General features: G+C 39.9%; 1 protein-coding gene across 1 annotated transcript in view; it reads right to left on the minus strand.

Moving 5' to 3' along the window:
- Nucleotides 1-502: 502 nt before the first annotated feature.
- HABP4 (hyaluronan binding protein 4) overlaps nt 503-14,643 on the minus strand; it is a 41,244-nt gene continuing 27,103 nt past the window's right edge. Inside the window, exons 6-8 of the mRNA XM_059071769.2 lie at nt 7,248-7,419; nt 3,756-3,941; nt 503-1,942 (exon numbers count right to left, since the gene is read on the minus strand). Of these exons, the coding sequence (XP_058927752.1) occupies nt 1,886-1,942; nt 3,756-3,941; nt 7,248-7,419 (415 nt within the window). The 3' untranslated portion in view covers nt 503-1,885. The remainder of the gene's footprint in view (nt 1,943-3,755; nt 3,942-7,247; nt 7,420-14,643) is intronic.

Raw genomic sequence — 14,643 nt, forward strand, 5'->3', positions numbered from 1 at the left:
CAGTGTGTTTGGGAAGGATGCGTGTTTGCAAATACATTAAATCCAGCACAATGGGCTTTTCAACTGTTATTCAAAACCCTAAAAGGAATTTTCTTGAGGCGGATCTGTTTTGCCAATCTTCAAAGCCAGGGCAAGGCAAAATAACTTAATGTGACAGCTCAAGCCTGATGAGTCGCGACACACCTTCACGCTGCACCAGCTGATTATCATGGCTGAACATGACATTCACTCTCACAAGACTTCTCAGGTCAGGTACTCACGTTCACTGTGTCTTTTCTGGGGAGAGGGAATAAAATGACTACCTTAGTACTCAGATTAATAACAAGAATCCAAAAGTAGGCTGTCAACCACAGGGAAGGTCCTTAACTGGCTTAACGTGGCCAAGGGTTCAGTGCTGATTATTCAACAAAATATGAAATGACTCTTTCCACGGTGGCCTTTTCCCACATTCTTCTCTCTGACCTGGGTGTCACCAAAAGGATTCAGCTCTCTATACACAAAGGAGGGAATACCAACCTTTATTTACACTTGGGTTCAAGTTCAGAACTGCCATCTTAGTATAGCAAGGCAAAAAAAAGCACAGATCCTGAGACCAAGGTTCAGATTCCCACATAAGCATATTAACTGTGTGACAACCAGCAAGTGTTACCCAGTTTCTTCAGTAAAGTGGGGAGAGTGTCACCCCAGCTTCCAGCGGCTGTTACAGCCGCCTCCAAACATTACTGCCTCTGCCCCAGCTGCCACCCTGGGCACCACCCTGCAGGCAGCTGGGCTCAGAGGACATGGGCCTCTAGGTCTCAGCCCTGATGGTTAGGGTGGGACTCAGGGAGTTATCGAACCTCTGAGGAAGCCCCTAACCCCAAAATTCTCCAAAGGCAAGAAATAGGAACTTGAACTGGTGCAAGGGCCAAGTGAGAAAAACTAAACATAGGTGTTCAATAAATATTAGTTATTTATAAGTCTTGCCCAGGACAGGGACAGAGGGCCTTTGTCACAGGTGTTGAATTCTGACACTAGCTCTGAGGGAGAAAAGCATGTGGTGTTAAGTTGCAGTACTCTTGCGTGGACCCCTTTTCATTTGATTGGTGGGTTAAATAACACTATTTTAAAAATCATTTACTTAATACTCATCTTAAAAACCCCCCAAACACTAAATATGCACATATATACTAAGCGTGTGTGTGTGTGTGTGTGTGTGTGTGTACATACACACAGAAACCACGAGGTAGTTTAGATCACCATGAAAAAATCAATACTTTCCCTAATTCTCTGCCACAGAGGGGTAACCAGTGACTGCACGATAGCTACTTAAAATTATTGGTTAAATGAAAACCAAAAAGCTCCAGGAGAATATAACATTTACAAGTAAATAGTAAATACAACTGTATTTTAATTTCTTGGTCTCGGAAAACTAGGCTGTGACCGCTTTAAATTAATGGCTCAAGTTATATGTATTTCCTTTAATACCAAAGGACACAGCCTTCTGGTATCTATACAACTTACTAAGTAGTCTCAATAGATTCTATTTTACAACTTGCTTTACTCTCCATGCTTTTGTGGAAGATTCAATACAATCTCTATGTACATATTTTAAACATTATTTCTGAACTACATTTGGAATTCCTTAAATAAAAAAATAATCACCATTCTCCACCTTCTTGGGAAAGTGCCAGACTACCCCCTGACCAGCACTGCTGCTCTCTAGCATCTGGAGAAATCCTTATTCCCACACCACCCCCAGGCCAAAAAAGTGCAATGAATTCAAACTACATGGGAAAAAGCAACATCTATTGTTCTTAGAGTCTGACTCTCTTCCCCACAGCAAGAAAAGTCTCTTTATAGGTATGCCGGTGCTGTTTTAAGTTGCCAGGGAAATAGGGCTCTCTCAAGCCAGAGCAGGAAAATCTTCAGGGTCATCTGGGTTTGGAGCAACGTCTTGTGTCTGAAAAAGAAAAGTTTTGAAACCAACTGTCACTTCACCCATTCCCACCTGGGTGCAGAGCTGTGTGAAACACGGTGCCCACTCTCCCTCAGGGGAGGAGCTAATGGGGTAGGGGTAGCGGCCCAAACATTGAGGGAGAGAGGGTCCCAGTGGGAAGAGAAGAGTGGCAGGGTCACTCTAAGTGAGGCCCTGCTCTGAGCTGCAGCCAAGTGCTGCACAGACCCCGAAGAGGGGACATGGAAGGGTGCCTCTCCCTCCTCTGACCCGCTCCCATCCCTGTTGTAGAATGGCTGGCAGTGCCTACTGGACACCCCCAGCCCTCCCTCCCTCCCATAGATCCTTACTGAATGACCCTTTTTGTATCTGGCACTTCCTTCATCCAATAAATATGATGGAATGTTTGCTACATGGAGATATAAGGATGATTAAAGACAGTCCTACCTTCGGGGAGCTCACAAAGTTGGGGGAGAAACATACTGGTAACTTCAGTAACAGATGGCCTGGGAATGGGGGCCCACAGTCAGGGCACCCAATGCAATTTTGTGGCCAAGTACACGTCACAGTCAAGTAATGTTTTCTAGAAGAGAAGGTTCTCCCAGAGATAAGCCCAATGAATGAGCCAAAAGAACAGGATCCCGAAACAATGCGACTGTGAAGGCTGTTAGAAGCTGGAAGAGCCCAGGTGGGCGGCAGGTTCGAGGCACCAGATCACCACACTGCACACGAGGTGCCGCGGTGGCAGAGCTCTGCTATTAGAAAGGAGTGGATGTATATTTTCTATTCCCACAATAGTTCCTTTTTCCAACATGGCCTCAAATGTACTCAGAAAAAACCCTGTTGTGTTTTTGCTCTTGTTCAAGTATAACAAACAAGTTTCTCCTCCCAGGGGCTGCTCCCTGGGGTGAGGGAGTCAGGCAGCAAAAGGAGCGTTTCCAAGGCCAGCCGCAGGGAAGGGGCTGCTCCGGCTCCATCGCCGCAAAGGCTGCACGGTGGCTTGTGCTGGCCACCGGGCCTCGTGCCCAACTCCCAGTGAACACGTATTTGTTCAAAAAACACTTACGAAGCACCTACTACAGCTTACATTGTGCTAGGCACTGGGGAAACCATCATGTCCCCTGGAGACAGCAGACACTGATCAACAACTGCACCAGCGAGAATACAATTACAAATGCAGATGGTGCTTCAAAGAAAATAAGGACTCTGACCTGGTCTGGAAGATGTCTCTGAGGAAGGGAGGTTGGAGGATCTATTCTAGGTAAACAGGCAAAGGGGTGGGAGAAGGGCCAGCAGGTGCAAAGGCTCTGTGGGGTAAGGAACATGCTTGTCTGTTCTAGAAGTAGAGCAGTGTTGGCTGAAGAATGGGGAAGAATGGTTTGAATCGAAAAGGTGGCCTTGAAGCTGTAGGAAGGATTTTGCCTACCCTGAAAGCATCAGGGCACAGGGCAGATGATCAGACCATGGTAAGCAACCGTCAGTTGATCTAATTCAATCCCAAGCCTGGGGATCTTATTTGATGCAGATGTGTGAATTTTTCTCCAGCTCTGAACATGCATTCATGGCAGACATCGGACTTTCCTGGAGACCCTGGAGGCCAGGGCTGCACAATGGTCTGTATCCAACTGATGTCCATCATGCTGACATGACTGTTCCAAACACTCCAACATCAGACCCACACTAGACAGAGGAGGAAGAACCTCGTCTATCTAGATGAGGCAGAACCTGATGATCTTCCAAAATTAGACTATGTAGGCCCAGGGCATCTTCATCCTCTCACTTCAGAAAACCATCCAGGGTTTAGAATATAAACACTTACCACCACTTCTGCTCTGGGTCCATAGTTTTCTGCCCTTCTAATCCTTCCCCGGCCTCCCCGTGTGCCACCTCTGGCTCCGCGCCCGGGACGAGGGAGGTTACCAAAATTAATCTCCAGCTGGGATGTGATGTCATTGGCCGCTTTCCGGAAAACGTGGGCATCATCCTCATAGTCATCCTTTACCAACTGAAACACAGTTACAGCATCAAACACAGAACATACACACGGCCGTCTCCATGGGCACTCGCTGGGCCGGGCTTCTCTGGGCAGGGGAAGATGCTGCTGCTCTGCTTCCAGCCAGGTGGGTTCTGCACATTTTTGCAGCCACACGTTCTTATACTCACAGTCCTTTTTCTTGAATTGGAGTAGAGTTGATTTACAATGCTCTGATAGTTTCTGCTGTAACAGCAAAGCCAGTCAGCTATACATACACATATCCACTATTTTTTAGACTCTATTCCCATATGGGTCATCACAGAGTATTGAACAGAGTTCCCTGTGCTACAAGGTAGGTTCTTATTAGTTGTCCATTTTATATATAGTAGTGTCTCACAGTCTTAATTCAAACATTTTTGAACTTACCATTAACTTCGAGTGAGACCAAATTTCTATCAGTTTAGTAGGTTAAGATGTAAGATTTGACATGACTAACGGTAATCATTTAAATGTTTTATATCTAAGTGTATTTTGCTGAGATTGAAAAGCTTTAGCTTCTGCCTTTTGTTTTATTTCTTCACAAATGCTACTTTGATAAATAAGGAAAATCACCTTCCTAGAATAGAGCTTGATGGAGAAACTTCTTTCAACATGGGTGCTGACTGTACAAATACCGTATGTTAAAAACTGGATGATATACAATAAACAACTCTGACTCAAAATATATGGAAAGGATAGAACAACAGTATGATTTATCTGAGGGTTGCTCCCAAGGCTGCATAAAGAACTCAAGCTGCTTTTGAAGAACTGCTCTAGTTCAAATTCTTTGAGAAAGTACATTTTATTTTAAGAGGTCAAATAAGTTCTACCTCTTGTTAAAAGAACACTGTATTAAATAAATCTCCTTCAAATTTGATTTAGCTTCAGTTCTTAACAATGAAAGAAACAAAGAAGAACTCTCACTTTTAAGTAAAATATAAACCTACAGAAAATATGCCAGTGATCGTAGATGGGAATCTCCCAAGTACTGTAAGGTTAAACATCCTACAGCTTGTCCAGCAAATGGAAACAAATTTCCCTGAGCACATCAGTCCCTTTTGGCCATATGTTCATTTCAGGTTTCACATTTAACACTTGTGTCCCCTTCAAAGTTTCAGATTAAAATAAAGCAAAGGCCTTAGATAGATGGGCTCTCAAAGCTAAAAAGATGAAGGAAAGAACAATTCAGGAACAATGGCACTCTGGCAACAAGATAAACACAAAAAATATAAGCAGCAAAATGATAACTACGGCCTGGTTTAGAAAACAATTGGCTGTCAGTGTGCCTCAGCAGAGACACGGCGGCCTTCCCAATAAGAAGGGGCAACTTGCAATGGAAGCAAAGTGAGCAAATAGTCAGGCCAAGGTGCTTTAAGGTCCCAGCTCTCTTCATAGGCTACTGTTTGGTCTGAACTTTGCAAAGAACAGAGCTCCATGCAAACAAGAGGTGTTATTCTAGTGCTTTTGACACTTAGGGTACTCAGAACAAAGTAAGTGACACCAATCACTTCCGGGACTAGTGATCTGGCTTCTGTTGCTTTAAGAAAAATTCCTGGCTAAAATCGTCAATGCCATAAGATTAATAAGTACCAAAGATGTGTGCTTTACTGAGACCAAGCTCAATGACTCAGCAGCTAACACAGTTGCTTCAAAGATTCCAGGAGACCTCTCTCTGGAGCCAGGGAGGATGAATCTGGTGTGGATTAAGGAAGAGCAGCTTCTATTTTTACCTAACATGTCAGCTGCACATTTCAAATCCTGACAGCACAATTGTTTTAGGCAAAGCTTTATTTACAGTGCCCCAGAACAAAAAAGAAGAAAATGGATTAAAAACAACAACAACAACAGCAACCAACTAGCTGATGGACTTGTAAAAAGGCCTCACTCGTATGTATACAAAAAGCCATTTCTAGTGGAACAGTTAAAAACTTATTAGACTCCAAGAGCTTGGACTGACTGAAACAGGAGTTAGGAGGGGATCCTGTATCATAAATGACCCCCTAGGGAAACTATTCATTCAAAGAATATAACTAACCAAAGTGTAAATGGGAACACAGACAAATCTACATAGTACAAAACTCCTGAGTTTCAAATGGAAAATCAATGAATATCCAGCAGAGAGGAAGGGTGCTCACTACCATCATCAACACAGAGACTGCTATCAAGATAAATAGCTGTGACTGAATGATACAAACTCTAAATTTTAAAATTAGAATGCGGGTTTCCCCGGTGGTGCAGTGGTTGAGAGTCTGCCTGCTGATGCAGAGGACACGGGTTCGTGCCCCGGTCCAGGAAGAGCCCACATGCTGCGGAGCGGCTGGGCCCGTGAGCCATGGCTGCTGAGCCTGCGCGTCCGGAGCCTGTGCTCCACAACGGAAGAGGCCACAACAGTGAGAGGCCCACGTACCGCAAAAAAAAAAAGAGATAAAATTAGAATCCTTCAGTGTACCCTTCCTTAAGTTCAGCAGCTTAAATAGAATGTGATTAAATAACTCTCTGACCAGCCTTATCAATATCTGCTGCAAGATATTTTCAAAGCTGAGGCCGCAATGAAGAGCTGAACATAAACCTTGTAAAATCAGGACCACAAAAGACAGAACGCACAAGCAGTTCCAACAGGATAGCTGGCCACAGCAGCAGTGCCTGCTCGTGCTGCCAGGTGCTTCAGGGCTCCTCTGGTGAGTTTCTGCAGAGGGATCAAAGCTGCTACAATAACACACAAAAGGCTTCGCCCAACCCTGACCAGTTAAAAATAATCAACTAGTTCCAACAAAATGCTCTTATTAAGAATTAGAACTGTGGGGAAAAAAAAACCACTGAATCACTTTGCTATACACCTGAAACTAACAAAATATTGTAAATCAACTATACTTAAACTTAAAAAAAAAAAAAAAGAATTAGAACTGAAGGTAATCTAATCACAAAAATGCAGAGTAGTTATCCTCTGAAATGGATTCAGGAAACATTCTGTACCTCTCTTCTGACACAAAATTGAAATGCAACTAAAACATACAGCATGTGCACAGTCTTTGCATAGTTCTGGAGGGAGCAGAAAGTGCACTGTCACTACAACTGCTTTGGATTAAGTATTAATGGGTCAATTCTTTTTCAATTTTTTTCTTAATAAACAATAAAAATACAGTAAAATTAGGCACACATAATCTCTGATTACTCTTAGGTTGAAACTAGAATGTCAACTACTAATGTTCCATTTTTAAAATAGAAGTGGAAAAGCCCATTTCATTTCCAATAAGGTAACAGTGAAGATTACCTATAGATACAAAACATCATGCTTACATCATCTCTATATTTAGACTTGTGTATCACCACTGCTTTGGAAGGGACAGTGGACTCAGGTTTCCGGATGTTAAATTCAGGCTTTGGTCTGGTCTGTTCTTGAAGATTTTTCCACTCATCTAGGGTCATCTCTTGAACTTGAGTTTCTTCTTCTACCTCCAACTCAGGAACTCTATAAAGAAGTATAATCATAAAGAATAATTTCTGATAGGTCTGAAATGTCTACTTTCTCAAAGAGAAAGTAATAACCATTAGTTTAACATACTTTCATGGTTCCGTATCTTAAATTTAAATAAGGTAAGAAAATCTTTGAACCATATGCTTCCTTATTTTATTTCATCATTTTATGCCACCATTGCCAACTGAAGGTACTTCCTGTCTGTGTTCAAAGCAGTCTTTGAAAAATGGGAGCATCACCATCCCAATGACATTAATATTACACTTCACCACCAGGCACTGCCTTCCCCTATGACATTACACACAAAATGAGATAGACAATTGTAGAAACAAATGGGAGAAGTAACTGAGACAAAACGCATATAAGGAAACCATGAACAGAGGTTATAAACAATGGGTCACAAATAATACTTTTGTAAATATCCTCCTTAAATTCATGAATTCTTAAAACAGAAGACAAACATATAGAACAATGGAATAGAATTCAAAGTCCAGAAATAAGCCCTCACATTTATGAGCAATTAATTTTTTTTGATCAGGGTGCCAAAGACCATTCTTTTGCACTTGGATATTTAGTTTTCCTGGCCCCGTTTGTTGAAAAGACTGTTCTTTCTCATTTGAATTAAGTTGGATTTCTCACACCATAAATATAAGAGCTAAAAGTATAAAACTCTTAGAAGAAAACAGAGGCATAAACCTTGGATTAAGCAATGGTATCTTACATATGACATCAAAAGCACAAGCAACAAAAGAAAAAGTAAATGAACTGGACATCACCAAAATAGAAAATTATTGTGCTGCAAAAGGACACCATCAAGAAAGTGAAAAGACAACTCATAGAATGGGAGAAAATATTTGCAAATCATATATATATCTAATAACAGACTTAGATCTAGAACACATAAAGGACTCATAACTCAAAAATAAATGATGCAACTAAAAAATGTGCATTTGTCAAAACAATGAATGTACACTTATTTTTATATATTTCACAATAAATAAATTTTATATCAGTTTAGGTGGTGAGTATAGGTCTTCATTGTAAAATTCTTTAAAATTTGCTGTATTTGAAATTTTTCATAATAAAATGTTGGAAAAATACTAATATTAAAACATATCCCAAACACACATTGGCAAAAATATAAAAGACAGTAAATTTTGTAATGCCAAATACTGGAAACAACCCAAAATCATCTGGAGAGGAATTTGGTGGAAAAATTATGGATATCAAACATGAATATTAAGCAGCTAAAAAGGAACGAGAAATACATAAATTGCTATGGAGCACCTCCTGGATATACTGATGAAAGAGAAAGGTGGGAGTAGCAGAAACCGGGGAGGAGTCTAACTAGAGCTGTCATAGGATGCTCCAGCTCACGGGAGCACACAGCAGAGAGGCTGCCTAAAATCATAATAAGGCTACCGACACCCCAAAACACACCACCAGACGTGGACCTGCCCACCAGAAAGACAAAATCCAGCCTCATCCACCAGAACACAGGCACTAGTCCCCCCAGCCAGGAAACCTACTCAACCCACTGAACTAACCTTAGCCACTGGGGACAGACACCAAAAACAACGGGAACTACAAACCTGCAGCCTGCAAAAAGGAGACCCCAAACACAGTAAGACAAGCAAAATGAAAAGACAGAAAAACACACAGAAGATGAAGGAGCAAGGTAAAAACCCACCAGACCTAACAAATGAAAAGGAAATAGGCAGTCTACCTGAAAAAGAATTAAGAATAATGATAGTAAAGATGATCCAAAACCTTGGAAATAGAATAGACAAAATGCAAGAAACATTTAACAAGGACCTACAAGAAATAAAGAGAAAGCAAGCAACGATGAGCAACACAATAAATGAAATTAAAAATACTCTAGATGGGATCAAGGCAGAATAACTGAGGCAGAAGAACAGATAAGTGACCTGCAAGATAAAATAGTGGAAATAACTACTGCAGAGCAGAAGAAAGAAAAAAGAATGAAAAGAACTAAGGACAGTCTCAGAGACCTCTGGGACAACATTAAACGCACCAACATTAGAATTATAGGGGTCCCAGACAGAGAAAAAGAAAGGGACTGAGAAGATATTTGAAGAGAGTATAGTTGAAAACGTCCCTAATATAGGAAAGGAAATAGTTAATCAAGTCCAGGAAGCACAGAGAGTCCCATACAGGATAAATCCAAAGAGAAACACGCCAAGACACATATTAATCAAACTATCAAAAATTAAACACAAAGAAAACATATTAAAAGCAGCAAGGGAAAAACAACAAATAACACACAAGGGAAGCCCCATAAGGTTAACAGCTGACCTTCCAGCAGAAACTCTGCAAGCCAGAAGGAAGTGGCAGGACATATTTAAAGTGATGAAGGAAAAAAACCTACAACCAAGATTACTCTACCCAGCAAGGATCTCATTCAGATTTGATGGAGAAATTAAAACCTTTACAGACAAGCAAACGCTGACAGAGTTCAGCACCATCAAAAAAAAGTAAAGCACCACCACCAGCTTTACAACAAATGCTAAAGGAATTTCTCTAGGCAAGAAACACAAGAAAAGGAAAAGACCTACAAGAACAAACTTGAAACAATTAAGTAAATGGTAATAGGAACATACATATCGATAATTACCTTAAATGTAAATGGAATAAATGCTCCAACCAAAAGACACAGACTGGCTGAATGGATACAAAAATAAGACCCATATATATGCTGTCTACAAGAGGCCCACTTCAGACCTGGGGACACATACAGACTGAAAGTGAGGAGATGGAAAAAGATATCCCATGCAAATGGAAATCAGAAGAAAGCTGGAGTAGCAATTCTCATATCAGACAAAATAGACTTTAAAATAAAGACTATTACAAGGGACAAAGAAGGACACTACATAATGATCAAGGGATAGATCCATGAAGAAGATATAACAATTGTAAATATTTATGCAGCCAACATAGGAGCACCTCAATACATAAGGCAAATACTAACAGCCATAAAAGGGGAAATCGACAGTAACACAATCATAGTAGGGGACTTTAACATCCCACTTTCACCAATGGACAGATCATCCAAAATGAAAATAAATAAGGAAACACAAGTTTTTTTTTTTTTTTTTTTTTTTTTTTTTTTTTTTTGTGGTATGCGGGCCTCTCACTGTTGTGGCCTCTCCCATCGCGGAGCACAGGTTCCGGACGCATAGGCCTAGCGGCCATGGCTCACGGGCTTAGTTGCTCCGCGGCACGTGGGATCCTCCCGGACCAGGGCACGAACCCGTGTCTCCTGCATCGGCAGGCGGATTCTCAACCACTGCGCCACCAGGGAAGCCCAGGAAACACAAGTTTTAAATGATACATTAAACAAGATGGACTTAATTGATATTTATAGGACATTCCATCCAAAAACAACAGAATACACATTTTTCTCAAGTGCTCAAGGAACATTCTCCAGGATAGATCATATCTTGGGTCACAAATCTAGCCTTGGTAAATTTAAGAAAATTGAAATCATATCAAGTATCTTTTCCGACCACAACGCTATGAGACTAGATACTGATTACAGGAAAAGATGTAAAAAATACAAATGCCTGTAGGCTAAACAATACACTACTTTATAACGAAGTGATCACTGAAGAAATCAAAGAGGAAATCAAAAAAATACTTAGAAACAAATGACAATGGAGACACGATGACCCAAAACCTATGGGATGCAGCAAAAGCAATTCTAAGAGGGAAGTTTATAGCAATACAAGCCTACCTTAAGAAACAGGACATATCTCAAAAAAACAACCTAACTTTGCACCTATAGCAATTAGAGAAAGAAGAACAAAAAACCCCCAAATTTAGCAGAAGGAAAGAAATCATAAAGATCAGATCAGAAATAAAGGAAAAACAAATGAAGGAAATGAGAGCAAAGATCAATAAAACTAAAAGCTGGTTCTTTGAGAAGATAAACAAAATTGATAAACCATTAGCCAGACTCATCAAGAAAAAAAGAGAGAAGACTCAAATCAATACAATTAGAAATGAAAAAGGAGACGTAACTACGGACACTACAGAAATACAAAAGATCATGAGAGATTACTACAAGTGACTGTATGCCAATAAAATGGACAACCTGGAAGAAATGGACAAATTCTTAGAAATGCACAACCTGCCAAGACTAAACCAGGAAGAAACAGAAAACATGAACAGACCAATCACAAGCACTGAAATTGAAACGGTGATTAAAAATCTTCCAACAAACAAAAGTCCAGGACCAGAAGGCTTCACAGGCAAATTCTATCAAACATTTAGAGAAGAGCGAACACCTATCCTTCTCAAACTCTTCCAAAAGATAGCAGAGGGAGGAACACTCCCAAACTCATTCTATGAGGACACCATCACCCTGATACCAAAACCAGACAAAGATGTCACAAAGAAAGAAAACTACAGGCCAATATCACTGATGAACATAGATGCAAAAATCCTCAACAAAATACTAGCAAACAGAATCCAACAGCACATTAAAAGAATCATACACCATGATCAAGTGGGGTTTACCCCAGGAATGCAAGGATTCTTCAATATACACAAATCAATCAATGTGATATACCATATCAATAAACTGAAGGAGAAAAACCATATGATCATCTCAATAGATGCAGAGAAAGCTTTTGACAAAATTCAACACCCATTTATGATAAAAACCCTGCAGAAAGTAGGCATGGAGGGAACTTACCTCAACATAATAAAGGCCATTTATGACAAACCCACAGACAGCATCATTCTCAATGGTGAAAAACTGAAATCATTTCCACTAAGATCAGGAACAAGACAAGGTTGCCCACTCTCAGCATTCTTATTCAACATAGTTTTGGAAGTTCTAGCCACAGCAATCAGAGAAGAAAAAGAAATAAAAAGCAATCGAAATCGGAAAAGAAGTAAAGCTGTCACTGTTTGCAGATGACATGATACTACTATACATAGTGAATCCTAAGGATGCTACCAAAAAACTACTAGAGCTAATCAATGAATTTGGTAAAGTACCAGTACAAAATTAATGCACAGAAATCTCTGGCATTCTTATATACTAATACTGAAAAACCTGAGAGTGAAATTAAGAAAACACTCCCATTTACCACTGCAACAAAAAGAATAAAATATCTAGGAATTAACCTACCTAAGGAGACAAAAGACCTGTATGCAGAAAATTATGACAATGATGAAAGAAACTGAAGATGATACAAATAGATGGAGAGATATACCATGTTCTTGGATTGGAACACTCAACATTGTGAAAATGACTCTACTACCCAAAGCAATCTACAGATTCAATGCAATCCCTATCAAACTACCACTGGCATTTTTTACAGAACTAGAACAAAAAATTTCACAATTTGTATGGAAACACAAAAGACCCTGAATAGCCAAAGCAATCTTGAGAACGAAAAATGGAGCTGGTGGAATCAGGCTCCCTGACTTCAGACTATACTATAAAGTTACAGTAATCAAGACAGTACGGTACTGGCACAAAAACAGAAATATAGATCAATGGAACAAGATAGAAAGCCCAGAGATAAATCCACTCACATATGGTCACCTTATCTTTGATAAAGGAGGCAAGAATATACAGTAGAGAAAAGACAGCCTCTTCAATAAGTGGTGCTGGGAAAACTGGACAGGTACGTGTAAAAGAATGAAATTAGAACACTCCCTAACATCATACACAAAAATAAACTCAAAATGGGTTAAAGACCTACATGTAAGGCCAGACAGTATCAAACTCTTAGAGGAAAACATAGACAGAACACTCTATGACATAAATCACAGCAAGATACTTTTTGATGCACCTCCTAGAGAAATGGAAATAAAAACAAAAATAAACAAATGGGACCTAATGACACTTAAAAGCTTTTGCACAAAAAAGAAAATCATAAACAAGACCAAAAGACAACCCTCAGAATGGGAGAAAATAATTGCAAATGAAGCAACTGACAAAAGATTAATACCCAAAATTTATAAGCAACTCATGCAGCTCAATAACAAAAAAACAACCCAACCCAAAAATGGGCAGAAGACCTAAACAGACATTTCTCCAAAGAAGATATACAGATTGCCAACAAACACATGAAAGGATGCTCAATCATCATCGAATCATCTAATCATTAGAGAAATGAAAATCAAAACTACAATGAGATATCATCTCACACCAGTCAGAATGGCCATCATAAAAAAATCTAGAAACAGTAAATTCTGGAGAGGGTGTGGAGAAAAGGGAACCCTCTTGCACTGCTGGTGGGAATGTAAATTGATACAGCCACTATGGAGAACAGTATGGAGGTTCCTTAAAAAACTACAAATAGAACTACTATACGACCCAGCAATCCCACTACTGGGCATATACCCTGAAAAGACGATAATTCAAAAAGAGTCATGTACCAAAATATTCATTGCAGCTCTATTTACAATAGCCAGGACATGGAAGCAACCTAAGTGTCCATCAACAGATGAATGGATAAAGAAGATGTGGCACATATATACAATGGAATATTACTCAGCCATAAAAAGGAATGAAACTGAGTTATTTGTAATGAGGTGGATAGACCTGGAGTCTGTCATACAGAGTGAAGTAAGGCAGAAGGAGAAAAACAAATACCATATGCTAACACATATATATGGACTCTAAGAAAAAAAAATGTCATGAAGAGATTAGTGGTAGGACGGGAATAAAACACAGACCTACTAGAGCATGGACCTGAGGATATGGGGAGGGGGAAGGGTAAACTGTGACAAAGTGAGAGAGGGGCAGGGACATATATACACTACCAAATGTAAATTAGATAGCTAGTGGGAAGCTGCTGCATAGCACAGGGAGATGACCTCTGTGCTTTGTGACTACCTAGAGGGGTGGGAGAGAGGGTGACAGAAGAGGGAAGAGATATGGGAACATATGTATATGTATAACTGATTCACTTTGTTGTAAAGGAGAAATTAACACACTATTGTAAAACAGTTATATTCCAATAAAGATGTTAAAAAAAAAGATGTGGCACATATATACAGTGGAATATTACTCAGCCATAAAAAGAAATGAAACTGAGTTATTTGTAGTGAGGTGGATAGACCTGGAGTCTGTCATATAGAGTGAAGTAAGTCAGAAGGAGAAAACCAAATACCGTATGCTAACACACATATACGGAATCTAAGAAAAAAAAATGTCATGAAGAGACTAGGGGTAGG

Source organism: Kogia breviceps, chromosome 8 (assembly GCF_026419965.1).
Source record: "Kogia breviceps isolate mKogBre1 chromosome 8, mKogBre1 haplotype 1, whole genome shotgun sequence".
Classification (NCBI taxonomy): Eukaryota; Metazoa; Chordata; class Mammalia; order Artiodactyla; family Physeteridae; genus Kogia; species Kogia breviceps.